Source organism: Delphinus delphis, chromosome 10 (genome assembly GCF_949987515.2).
Source record: "Delphinus delphis chromosome 10, mDelDel1.2, whole genome shotgun sequence".
NCBI classification, from domain to species: Eukaryota; Metazoa; Chordata; class Mammalia; order Artiodactyla; family Delphinidae; genus Delphinus; species Delphinus delphis.
In genome coordinates, this window is record NC_082692.2 from 29499820 (window position 1) to 29513778 (window position 13959).

Genomic DNA, 13959 nt, shown 5'->3' on the forward strand with positions numbered 1-13959 from the left:
GCCTTGAAGAAGGTTAAGCTGAAACGGCTGCTCAGCTTCCAAGATGTTGCCACCCAAACTGCACGCGCTTTTCTGCCTCTGCACCTGCCTCACGCTGGTTCATCCCTTTTACTGGCAAGACCTAAATCCTGTTGCCTATATTGAATCATCAGGTAAGAGGTATATTTGTTCAAGGGCTTGAGCCACTGACCTGTTGCCAGACTCGAAGTGGTCCCAGGGAAGTTGCACGTGTGGACTTCTAAGAAGATTCTGATGAAGATGAGATCCTCAGTTCTCCCGGGGGAGGGGGGAGGGCCTCACTCTTTCCTCTTCTTAACGAAACTAGAGGAGTGCCTTCTTCTTCAACATCAGGACTGCAGGACAGCCTAGGATGAGGCCTTTTCAGACAAGCTGGAACCTCAGCGTGCAGTCACCGTAGAGAAGGTCTACACCGCCCCTTCTATACCTCATTGCCCTGACTCACGCCCTCTCCGTGCAGTAACACACTTCCCCTGAAGTGCCTTCAGAGGCAACCCCAAACCTGCCCCCACGAAGGTGAAGGAGAGGCAGGAGTCTTGATCAACAGGTGAAGTCCTGGTTGATGGTGGAGTGTGTGAGAAGATGGCGATTTAGAGTTTGGGATGCAGAGGGGGACAATCTTTTCTATCTAATGACAGGCAGGAGCAGGGACCAGTAGGCACTCGGAGCTCCAGATGAGCATGGATGTGCATCCCTTGCTCTTTCTTACTTTGCAGGGTGGAGGGAAGGAGAAGAGGGGGAGGCTTAGTCAAGCCCAGGAGTGGCGGCTGGAATGGGACAGCCATCTCTAGACAGGGACATCTCCTGTCACCTAGAATAACCTTGATTGAAAAGCGATTCCTTCTGGAGCTTTGTGAATTCCTGCTAATCCCAGAGGGTTGGGATGCATGAACTTCTCTATTTAGTCTCCTCAGGTGAGCAGCATCAGCGGCCTCTGCAAGGTGCCATACTGTCTGTACCACAGACGCACGCACCTGGGGAGATAGGGCAGCCCTGGATCTAGTTGTGCGGTCTTGACGGGTGACTCCTTACTGCGACATTTACCAAAGATCTTTCATAACCAGTGCCTTACAAATCTGGCCCTGCTTCATAGTTGGGGAAATGATTGCAACAGCAGAAAAGGGACCAGATCTTCTATCTATGTTTGCATAGGAAATGGCATCATATCTCACAGGTCCATTCATGCAACAATACTTATCAGAGAACTGAGGTGTGCGTAATACACTGGTGACTAAGACAGAGGGCTTGTAGTCAAGCTCAAGGAGGTTAAATTAATTCTCCCATTCCCTTATCTGTATGTTGAAAACAGGTAACATCTTACACGACGAGCAAATTCTTACCTAGGAGACATTTGCCTCATGTGCTTTTTATCGGTACAGAGTGGGAATTTCAAAACATGTTCTCTATTCCCCCATGTCTGAAAATCACTGGAAAGCTGTTACTGGACAGTCAGAAACTTGAGGACACACTTGATTCATCTTTGTCATCCCAGCCTGGAGCCCAATGCCCCATTCATTTGAACTACTCAAAAATGAATGCATAAATATTTTTAAAATTATGCATAAATAAATTTAAAATTATTAGAAATAGTTTATTCAATAAAAGATGAAAATAATAGATGATTATTTGTATCATTCTTAATAAATGAATACATAGAAAATATGATCATGCAGCCAAAAAGTTTGTAAACATGGCTAGAGATATCCCATTCGCTAATGGAGGACATAAAGCCATATAAGAGAGTGTCATTTTCCTAGCACGTGTCCATTCCATCTCCAACCCCAGGAATGGACATCAGGACTATTTGATAAATGAACATCACCAAAAATGTATAATAAGATTAACAGCATACCATAGGTTCTAATGCTCCTATTAAAATAGAGTTGAAGAAAAATAGGAAGTGACATTTGTAAGTTCTGAACCACAAAACTATATCATCTACAGAGTGGCCATTCAACCTGGCAAGTCTCTTCCCTGCCTCTTCCTTCGTGATGAGTGCTGATAGTTGGTTAGAGAATGGGAAATCTAGGACCATGACCAGATTAGCTGCGGGCTGGTGAACCTTTTCTTTCTTTCTTTTCTTTTCTTTCCTTCCTTCCTTCCTTCCTCCCTCCCTCCCTCCCTCCCTCCCTCCCTTCCTTCCTCTTTCTTTCTTTCTTTCTTTCTTCCTTCCTTCCTTCCTTTCTTCCTTTCTTTCTTTTCTTCTTTCTTTCTTTTTTCTTTCCTTTCTTTCTTTTTCTTTCTTTCTTTCTTTCTTTGTTTATTTTATTGAAGTATAGTTTATTTACAATGTTGTGTTTAATTTCTGCTGTACAGCAAAGTGACTCAGTTATACATATATATTCTTTTTCATATTCTTTTCCATTATGGTTTATCACAGGATATTGAATACAGCTCCCTGTGCTGTACAGTAGGACCTTGTTGTTTGGTGAACCTTTTCTGCAGCCTCCCTGGCACTCACCAGCCACAGGGCCCTGGAGGCCTACACTCAAACCTGGGTCAGCTCAAAGTTTCCTGAGACCTTTTCAGGGGTCAGATGTCCTGGAATACACCTCTCACAGTCCAACAGAAGGAAAGGAGCAGGCAAGCTGAATCTAGAAAACTGAATCCAGATACACTGATATATGGACTCACCATCCTGAAATTACATGAGGACTTGATTGGGGGTTAGAAAGGGGAACAGGTGAAACTGCAGGTGTGTTAAAGGGTTTTGGCACCAGAGAGAGAAAATGTTTCAAGAGTGGGTGGGTAAAAGAATAGAGGCCATGGGCCTTCCCTGGTGGCGCAGTGGTTAAGAGTCCACTTGCCAATGCAGGGGACACAGTTTCGAGCCCTGGTCCGGGAAGATCCCACATGCTGCGGAGCAACTAAGCCCGTGTGCCACAACTACTGAACCCACATGCCACAACCGCTGAAGCCTGTGCACCTAAAGCCCGTGCTCCGCAATAAGAGAAGCCACTGCAATGAGAAGCCCGTGCACCGTAACAAAGAGTAGCCCCTGCTCGCCGCAACTAGAGAAAGCCTGCGTGCAGCAACAAAGACACAATGCAGCCAAAAAATTAATTAATTAATTATTAAAAAAAAATATATTATATATATGCCATCAAGCATTTAGCAGAAACAAAAGAGACCCAGTGACAGTGAAAAGCTTAATTTAACTCATTTTCACAGATATTTTTTGAGCACCGTTTATGTGCTAGACATTGTGTTAAAGATGTGAGGATGCAAAGATATGGATGCAGCTCTTACAAAATAGCCTTGGGAGACAGAGTGTGCAGACACATAATGTTACTCTAATATGATAGGAAGAAAGATAAAAATATATACAGGGAATTGATTTGATACTGAGGATGAAACGATTAAGTCTGGGGTGGTGGTCAGGGCAGGCTTCAGAGAAGATCAAGATATTAAAGGTTGAAGAGGAGTTTGCCATGGGGATTTCAAGCGCAGGGAACAGCATTTACTAAGGTGTAGACGCATGGAACAGCCCCGTGTGTCACTCAGCAGTGCTGGAGCACAGGGAGGGAGATAACAAAGGAAAAAGCAGCAGAAGAGGAGGAGCCAGTGGACCTCCAGATCATGGAGGGTCTTTCTTACAGTGCCCGGGAACTTGGGATTTAACTTGTGTACCTGTGAACCTCTACGAGCTTCAACCCCCAAACACTGGAAAGATAAGCCACCCCACACTGGAAGCCATGTGTAGATTTAAACATAACCTACAAACTGCCTTCCAGAAAGATTCCAGTACATTCCCCCTTCAAGAAAAAATACCTGGTGATGATAGGAAAGCATTGAAGGATTTGAAGAATTGCCTGGTGAGATTCATGCTTTAAATCACTCCAGGAGTTGTGTGAAAGATGCAGTTGAAGGAGTCAGGATCCAAGGTGAACAGGACACTTGGGAGAGATGGCGACTGTCCGGTCAAGAACAGTTAAGGTGTAACTGAGAGAGTTGAGCTAATGGGGCAAGGCTACATTGGAGAGAGAATCCTAAGCTAAAAACAAATGTTAGAGATTGGAACTTGGTTGGATGTAGGGGATAGAGGAGAAAGGGTTAGGAGAGTAGCATGATTCCCAGGTTTCTGGCTTGGGGTCCCCAAGCTAGGGAATTCTGGAGTTGCATGCTGTGTGTTTGGAAGATGAAGAGGGGGAGTTGGGAGATGGTCATTTAGTTTCATTCTGGACCATAGGCTTTGCTGTTCCAATAGGAAGGCTTCCAGTGGGAAGTCGTGAGCCCAAATCTGAAAGGTGGATAGAGTTCATGTTTAGGAAAAGCAGATTTGGGAAGTGGTCTCTAATATGCTCTGGATAGGAGTAGAAGGTAAGGGCAAAGCTGGAAGGATTGGGAGCTGATCCTCAACATCTTAGGAAAAGGGCTATGTCGACCGCCATCTTTTTCCCCACACAGTGCTTTGCATACAGCAGGCGCTCAATAATTATTTGTGTATTTTACTAATTAGTAAAGAAATGGAGGCAGGAAACTATGGGTAGTCCCTTGATTCTCTTGGAGTTTCTTTGTGTAATAAAGTCTGGGGTGTAACGGCTGACAAGTGAAATAATATTGACCTGTTTTCCAGCGTGGTTCAAAAAACTACAAGCTCTGATGGCTGCTGCAATGTTTGGCCAAACTAAAATCCCCAGAGGAAATGGATCTTATTCCGTCGGTTGTACAGACTTGATGTTTGATTACACGAATAAGGTAGTGATTTGACTAATACCACTTATCCTTATATTCTAATATTGACTGTGGCTATGGCCCATGAGAAGGTTTTGAAACCTGACCTTGCCCTCAACTGAGAAAGACTTATTTTGCCATTTGTATGGTCTCCTGGGAAGCCTTTGGCAGTTTAATTCATTCCCCAATTCGTTGCTCTCATCGGATTAACTATAAACTCTTTCTTCCCCCTTCTTTGATGGCTGAAACCAGGCTGCTCATACTTTCTTTTCACTCAAAAAGCACACTGTTGTTCTATTTCTCTTCCTTTTGACTGCATTCAATCACTACGGCAACTTAAAAAGCTCTCTGGACCTCTTGCGCAATAGAAGTATTTGGGTCCCCGCTAATTAAATATGCAAAATAGCTGTTAGAACATGTTTAAGAAGCAACTTGACTAAAAGTACATTAACTTCTTTCCTCTACAGGGCACCTTCTTGCGTTTGTATTATCCATCCCAAGATCATGGTCACTGTGACACCCTTTGGATCCCAAACAAAGAATATTTTTTTGGTCTTAGTAAATTTCTTGGAACACACTGGCTTATGGGCAAAATTTTGAGCTTATTCTTCGGTAAGATTTGTGTTGCTTCTGCTTTTAGGCTCTAGAATATAAGAAAAGCTTGAAAATAGCAGGAGTTTCAGGCAGTGAAAGACCAAAGTAGGTTGTCTCCTGTCCAGACATCTCCTAAGATGACAGAGTATTTCTTAAAAGGCCAGGTAACTATCAGAGAACCAAGGGTTCTCGTTTTGTCTATTCTGAATACGATGGGGTGCGTGGAGGGAGTGAAGGTATCAGACTTTCAGGCTGGCTCTAACATCTCTCTATGGCTGGCCTGATTTTTGCTTCTTACATATTCTTGGAGGCAATCATGTGGTGAGACCAGCAGCTGGACTGATGTGACTACTACCTTCTATGCTCTGCGCTAAAGTGCTTTCTACAGTTGGGCAAAGAGAGAAAGAAAACAGAAGCCTCCATAACTCTCCAGATCCTAAACAAAGGAGAGAAAGCTAATTTCTTACATGTCATAAATGAGGAAACTACTCTCATTCCCATCACCGATCCCCAAGCGGCCAGCCTCTCTCACTAAGACAATCCGATGTGCATTCATCACTTAATATGTCTGTATTTCGCTAATATTGAGTTGTCCTTCCTTATCTGTTTGACCAGACACTACTGTTGGGTTGATGTTAACCACGTCTTCAAATTTCCCCTCAGAAATACCTACAACTTTTGGCCTTCATTTTAAACATCTCGTTGGAGTTTTCTTAAGAATCAATTTATAAGAGAAATGATGTAAATATTATCACTACGCATCTTTACGATGCTGAATAACTTATAAGTCACTTCCATAGCAATCATCACATGCAGTCTTCATGACCACATCTGCATCGTATTGATGTGAAAGTGAAACACAAATAATTGATGATAATGATGACAATAACAAGCGAGAAGTGAAGGAAGAAGAGACAACCTCTTCCATTTTTTTGAGCCCTTTACTATGTGACTGGATAGATGTGCTTTACATTTTCCTACTTAAATATGACTCTGACAAAACCCCCCTGAGATAGATATCATTTCCCTCATTTTATAGGAGTCTGAGGCTCAGAGAGTTCTCTTGACTCGCCCAAGGTCAGTAGCTAGTAAGTGGCAGAGCTTCCTCCAAAGCTACATCTAAGCATGCAGTCGAAGGTCTCTCCACCTTCCTCTTGATTTTGATCAAGTTAGAATGAGATGATTCTCCGATCTGAAGATTCTGGATCTCAGTGTAATATTCCTGAGGTTTACTGGTAGTTTAGTTTCAGAACATTCCCTCTGAAGTTTTGCCCAAACCTGGGATTCATCATAAGGAACGGCCTTCCCGAATACACCTCTAAGTAGGAAAATGTCTCACCTCAAGTTCAGAGCTGGCAGTGAGAACCGATAGTTAATGATCGTACGGTCCTAGGAAAAACACATAGTTCAGGCCCTCGGTTGGTGGTATCTAGTAGGAGACTTTTTTAATGAATTTACTATTAATGCATAAAAACATGAATTCCATGGGTCAGAATTTTATACTAAGGAGATATGTTAAATTAAATAGCAACACTCAAGTCAGAAAAAACACTAATTACAGTCTCCCACTGCTGTCTAGGTTCAATGACAACTCCTGCAGCCTGGAATTCCCCTCTGAGGACTGGGGAGAAATACCCACTCATTATTTTTTCTCATGGTCTTGGAGCATTCAGGTAAAGTCTCAGAGGTTGAACGACTTTAGATTCTAGGGACAAATGACTGAATGCAGTTTTCCCCCAGAAGAGGGACAGCAGATTATGGAGTGTCAGGCTGTCCCCTGTCCTGGAGGACTTGGCGTTCCTCAGGAATTAGCTGGGATCTGTTGATCGGTCCTATAGCCCTGTTTTTTCCTGCCTCCAGCCCATGGAGACCAGCTTCACAACAGAGGAAGACAGGCTGTCGCATTTTGGGTTGTTGTCTTTCTATATTATAGTATTTACACTCTCAAAATCATTCATCGTATTAGTTCAGGTCCTCCGAGAAACAGCCACCATGACTAGATTAGCGGTGAAAGACGTGTATTACAAAATGCCCATGGAGGATAGAAGGGAAAGAGCAGAAGCAGAAAAGATGGGGAGAGCTTTCATGATGCAGGCTGGACACCTGGGAAGGAGATGGGAGACAGAAGGACTGGATACGGAGCATCTCGAGACCGCAGCACAATTCTAAGAAAGATTGGGCCAGGCCGATGGAGGGAGTGCTTGACCAAGAACTGCTCCTCAGGGCTTCCCTGGTGGCGCAGTGGAAGGCTAAAAAAAAAAAAAAGAACTGCTCCTCAGAGGAGCACTGCACCTCACAGGAAAGGACCTGCGTTAAACCCACACCATGTCCAGTCGCTGGGACCGACCCACAGGAAGCCTAGCTTTCACTCAGATCCACAGGGGTGGGATCTGCGAGGGGTCTTTAGTCAACGGTGATCTGTGTGCCATGACGAGTGGCACATTTTCATGGCCACCGCACGCCCTCCACTTTCTTCCTACATCTTCTCAACTGCCTCCCCGTCTCCCCCCTCAGAGGATTATAAGACTTTCAGAAGAGTGGCTTTTAGCTGGTAAGAAATTGTGTAGCATCTGCAATAAGAAATTATCGTAGTCCAGCTAGTTATTTGATTCCTTCTAGACCAGTGGTTGTCATCTCAGAATCTGAGGGCCAGCTCCAGCCTGCTGCCTGCTTCTGTAAATAAGGTTTTATTGCAACTCAGCCACACTCATTCATTTCCCCCATTGTCTCTGCCGCTTTTGTGCTGTAACAGCAGAGCTGAGCAGTTGTGACACATAGTGTGTGGCCCACAGAGCTGGAAGCAATTACTCTCTGGCTTTTTACCGAAAAGGTTTTGCTGATCCCTGTACTAGATGATTTTCCCTTCCTGAGTTGGTCCTGCATTGTCAGGAGTACAAGACATGGTGCCTACCTCCTTTTTGTTCCTTATGGCCATTTCCTATTGAATACATGATAGGAGAGAAGATTGTGCAGAGCAAAGATGTGGAAGGGATTCTGAATGTAGTTGCTAATTAGCACATGATCCTTTAAGCATCTCACCCTGTCCAGTCATTTACATAACAGCTAACGTGTGTTCGGTATTTCCCCTGTTGCAGACACGGTTATAAGCACTGAAACTGTGTAACTTACTTAATCCTTACAGTAACCCGACCAGGTACCATAATCTTATAACATCACCCTTCTACAGATAAAGCACTAAGGCAGAGAAAAGATAAGTGACTTATCCAAGGTAGAGAGCTAATAAGTGAGGGAACCAGGATACAATCACCTGCAGTGGTCAGAGTGTAGGTCCTGTTCTCTTAAGCGTCACATTGTACCGCCTTCCTGCACTGTGTATTATCTTATCAAAACCTTATCACTATTCTAAAGCAAAGGCTTTATTATCTGTCCCCATTCTACAGATGAGGACAGAAATGCAGTAATGTAATTACCTAAAGTCACATAGCTGGTAAGTGGCAGACGCAAGATTAAAACCCAGAACTCTCAGTTTGGGATTGACACGTACACACTGCTCTATTTAAAACGGATAACCAACAAGGATCTACTGTATAGCACAGGGAACTCTGCTCAATATTATATAACAGCCTAAACAGGAAAAGTATTTGAAAAAGAATAGATACATGAATATGTATAACTGAACCACCTTGCTGTACACCTGAAACTCTCACAACATTGTTAATCAACTATACTCCAATATAAAATAAAAAGTTAAAAAAAAAACAGAATTCTCAAAGGCAATATTTATAATCACTGCACCAGTGTTTCTCAGCCTTGGTACCACTGATGCTTTGGACTGGATAATTTCTTGTGGAATGTAGTCTTGTGCATCATAGGATGGTTTTAGCAGCATCCCTCTATCCACTAGATGCCAGTAACACCCTCCCCCTACTCATGATAATGAAAACCCCTCCAGACATTGTCAAATATCCCCTGAGCGGTAAAATCAGCCCCCTTTGAGCACCACAGCTCTCTGCTTTACCCCAGGGCACTACTACAGGGGCGTAATTACCTCCATATTCCTACGTTTATTTGTGGACCCCTTGTAATCATGACTGGTAGTTGAACGCTTCCCTCTTTTTGTTTTGAAGGACAATTTATTCTGCTATTGGTATTGACCTGGCATCTCACGGGTTTATAGTTGCTGCCATAGAACACAGGTACGTCACCTGGTATGTGGCTGAGCTCTACCTTTCATACAGGTTTATGAAAAGTGCTGATAGGATTGTCAACTATGGTTACATGATGAACAAAAAAGGAGACTGAGCTAGATTGTCAAGTATGTAAAAAAAATAGCTAACATTTCTAGAATGTTTATTGAGTGCCGTGTTCACAGACCATCTCATTTAATCTTCATAACAATGCTTTAAGACGGTTATCATTACCACTGTTTCAAGGAGGCAGAGAATGAAGCTGAGGAAGGGTAAGTAATTTGCCCCAAACCACACAGCTAGCAAGTGACAGCACTGGGATTTGATTCCAGGAGAGAGTTTTCAACACCGCAGCCTCCCAGAATTGTGAAGATGGAATGGGTTGTTCACAGGCAACCATGTCTTTTTCTTAGAACTCCCTTGGGGGCTTCTTTGATTTAAAAAAAGGTAGAGTGCAAGAAAGGGAGTCAGAAAGAGTCACGGCTGGGGATGAGGAACACAGGTGAGATGAAGGAGAGAAAGAGCAAGCGTAAGTAATTGATTCTGTTTGTATTGTAGAGATGGCTCTGCATCTGCGACTTACTATTTCAAGGACCAGTCTGCTGCAGAAATAGGAAACCAGACTTGGCTTTATCTTAGAACCCTAAAACGAGGGGAGGAGGAGTTTCCTCTACGAAACGAGCAGGTATGTTGCAAGAAGAAGAGAGGTGGCATGGTGACCAAAAAGCATAGGCAAAATGATGACATTTGTTCGTTTAATTTAACATATGGCAGACCGTGCTCCTAGATCTCCTTACTTCCCATCCCCAAAAGATCTGTCAGAGGATTCTCTGAGTAATCAAATGCCCTTAATGAACTATCTGGATCATAGTAAAAACAAAGACCAACAAAAAAATCCTCGGAGATGACAGTGAATATTCAGAATCCTTTTGCATTAGAAGTAAAGACTACTTTTCACAGAGGTGGTATAGAATAGCATTAAGAGTCCAGGCCTTAGAATGTAACTTTCTATGTTTGAATCCTGGCACCATCACCTCGCAGTGGAGTGATCTTGAACAAGTTACTTATTCTTTTTGCTTTGCTTCCATGTTTGATCCGTTACGAAATAATGAATATTAACAGTATCTTTCACATGGGGCTTTGAGGAAGATCAAGTGACATAAAGCACACTGCTTTCCATCTCAGTACCAGGCTTTATAGTGGGTGCTTTTTATATATGTTATTGCATTTAATCCCACCCACATTCACTGAGGCATTATTATACAATAAATGGAAGTTCAGAGAGGTTAAGTAAATCATCTGAGGTCACACAGTGGGTAAGCAACAGAGTCCGGATTTGGACCAAGCCATAACTACCTGTAAAGCTGGTGCCTGGGTCATCATGCTAGGCTGTGTTCTAATCACTAATCTCAAAGTCATTTCCAGTTTATAAGCAACCGCGTATTTTTTCCACCTGCCCCCTCTGCACAAGCTTTAAGTGTTACAACTCTTTTCTTTGCCATTTCCTTCTTCTGATCGTCATATTAGGTACTGCAACGAGCAAAGGAGTGTTCTCAAGCTCTCGATTTGATTCTGGACATAGATCGCGGGAGACCAGAGAAGAATGTATTAGATTTAGAGTTTGATGTGGAACAGATGAAGGTGAGCTTAAAAAAAAAGCCATTTTCCCCTGGCCTAGACTTCTTTATTGCTCACATTTTTGTCTGTCTTACTGCTGTAATACAAGATACAATATGATAAAGGGCTGCAAAAAAAAAGTACCTGCAAAATATTCCAACAGTGAGGAACACATCAGGTTGAACTACATATGAAATTGCCACCAGGCAGCTTTGATCTACAAAAATGGCAAATTTCATATATTTCAACTTAATACAACCAGTGGAAGTATTGTAATTTCTTGGGCAGTTCCTGCATGTTTTTGAGCTTGATCTTGAAACGCTGGTGAAAAGTTTTAGACAAAATATTGGGGTGGGGTGGAAGGATATCAGAGTGGACCGCATGAATGAAGACTCAAACGTGTGTGTAGGGGGGTGGAGTGTAGGAAAGCACAGGGCACTAAGATGATGGTATGTCCTCCAGACACAGTGAAGCGTTTGTGTCCCTCGGCTAGCCACTCTCCTGTCTCCATACCTATGGACGTGTTGTCCCCTTGGTCTGACACCCCGTCTTCCTGACTCAGTCCTGCTTAATCGTCAACTCAAGTCGGGTATTACCTCGGCCATGAAGCTTTCTTGGGCCTCACTGCCCACCCTGGACTGGTCTGGCTGTCTATCATATGTGCTCTATGGTACGACCCTACTGCATCTGCATCATGTATCCGTCGCTCCTTCCCTAATAGACTGGGAGCTCATGGAAAATGAACTATAATGCCTGGCACAGAGCAGGTGCTCAATCGATACTCAGGGAGTGAACAAACTAATAAACATGGAGGGAGGAGGGGGAGAAATCAGCAATGATGTTGATGCTTGAAGTGTGGGTGAAGAGGAAGGCCATGAAGTTTACCTCTGAACTCTTAGAAATGCTCAACAACTATGTGCATGTCTTTGTGTATATATAGGTAAGCATGCATGTATATGTACATATATGTGCATATGTTTAAATATGTGTATGTGGGTGTGTGGGTGCTCGTGAATGTATGTATGTGTATATATATTTCTTTTCTAAGAAACCAAGGTACTTAACCATGCCTGTGAAAAGATAAGTTTATAATTCACAAAATCACTGCCTATCCTCCGAACAACCTGCAAGATACTGATGAACTTACATCATGCTTTTTCACATAGGACTCCATCGACAGGGATAAAATAGCGGTTATTGGACATTCTTTCGGTGCAGCCACAGTTATTCAGAGTCTTAGTGAAGACCAGAGATTCAGGTAAGAGAATGAGTCTCAGTGTTTGGAAGCGGGGGGAGTGATAACACACGTGAGATAGAATTTATCAAATTCTTAGTGAGGAAGAGATCCTTCGGAATTCACAAGTTTGTTCTTTTGCCTCCGTAAAGTCCTCCGTATGAATTTTCCTCAACAGAAACCAACTACGTCTCTTGCTACTGAAAACTCTTCGCATCTCTCCATATTTTTCCTCGTTATTATTCATCTGCTCAAGCGCTTATTATTTTCATTTGGAAGTTTAGCTTTATATATATGTATTATCTGTGACATAATAATTGTAATAAAAATATTGTCATCTTATACTATTTTCTAGACTTCCCCAATAGGTAGGGCATTTTTTAATTAATTTTTTTCATCCTTAAGATGAAGTGTGGGCTAAAATTACATAGTTATGTGGGTGGAAGTCAGGCCCCCAGTCTTCTAACTTGAAGAAATATTTTCTTTCTTGAACCATTTTATCCCAGATTGATGAGACCATGTAGAACCAACCATGTAGAAAGAGGGTAGGATCATCTGTGAAACTTCATCTCACATTTCTTAAAATCTGTTTCAACGTAAGGGGATTCTCTTCTTTCCTCCATTTAGCACATAAAATAGAGTGTCCAAAAGGCTAAGAAACATAGGATAACTTACTTTTAAAAAGAAAATTAATTACATTTCATTTTCAAATGATATACTCCATAGGCTTTTCTTCAACACCCAGACACTCTTCCAGGTGAGGAATGGGTCTAACTGTTACTCTGAAAGAAGTATAATGAGTACACGACAGTGTCCAGAAGGACTAGAAACACAGGGGCAATAGTGCATGTACTGTATTTTTTCAGATACCCCCCAATTTTGAAGAATAGTACTTATAATATTTTAAAATTTATCTTGAAAGATGACAAAAAATGAATAAAAAAATTTTAAATATTATGTCTTTCTAAAGGTTGCAATTCTTAAATGCCTCCTAAAGAAAATGATTGTATAATTACAAGTTTGCTACCTTATAAAGCTAATCATATCCCTTTCCCACAGTGAAGTATAATACCTCTTCAGCTCAGTGAGATAACCCATAATGATCTGGTGTGCTGTGTGTCTCTGAATCCTTGCATTATTAGACATTCCTGTATCTGGGCCAGTGTGTAACCAGACTTCTTTGATCAGGTGCGGTATCGCTCTGGATGCATGGATGTTTCCAGTGGCTGATGAAGTATATTCCAGAATTCCTCAGCCCCTCTTTTTTATCAACTCGGAACGATTCCAATACCCTTCTAATATTATAAAAATGAAAAAATGCTACTTACCTGATAGAGAAAGAAAAATGATTACAATCAGGTAAGTATCAGTAAGTGACTTATTACATCATCTGAAACAGAAACTTGAAACTTGGATAAACAAGTAACGATATCATTTGGTTGCTACTCTAGAATTATTCAATTTGTTGTTTAGACTTGGAATAAGGGAGAATATTAGATAATCTCAGTTTCCAAGTGCATTTAGACTTACTCTTTTTAAAATGCAAATTTTTGGGGCTTCCCTGGTGGCGCAGTGGTTGGGAGTCCGCCTGCCGATGCAGAGGGTGCGGGTTCGTGCCCCGGTCTGGGAGGATCCCACGTGCCGCGGAGCGGCTGGGCCCGTGAGCCATGGCTG

At 42.4% G+C, this 13959-nt stretch overlaps 1 protein-coding gene across 2 annotated transcripts in view; it reads left to right on the forward strand.

Moving 5' to 3' along the window:
• The window catches only part of PLA2G7 (phospholipase A2 group VII), a 34423-nt gene that overhangs the window by 9896 nt on the left and 10568 nt on the right, over positions 1-13959 (forward strand). Inside the window, exons 2-10 of one of the 2 annotated variants that reach the window (XM_060021704.1) lie at positions 10-152; positions 4595-4716; positions 5160-5304; positions 6866-6959; positions 9375-9443; positions 9993-10119; positions 10962-11075; positions 12218-12309; positions 13474-13644. In XM_060021704.1, coding sequence (XP_059877687.1) covers positions 44-152; positions 4595-4716; positions 5160-5304; positions 6866-6959; positions 9375-9443; positions 9993-10119; positions 10962-11075; positions 12218-12309; positions 13474-13644 — 1043 coding nt within the window. In that variant the 5' untranslated portion in view covers positions 10-43. The remainder of the gene's footprint in view (positions 1-9; positions 153-4594; positions 4717-5159; positions 5305-6865; positions 6960-9374; positions 9444-9992; positions 10120-10961; positions 11076-12217; positions 12310-13473; positions 13645-13959) is intronic. The other variant, XM_060021705.1, reaches the window with a different exon arrangement.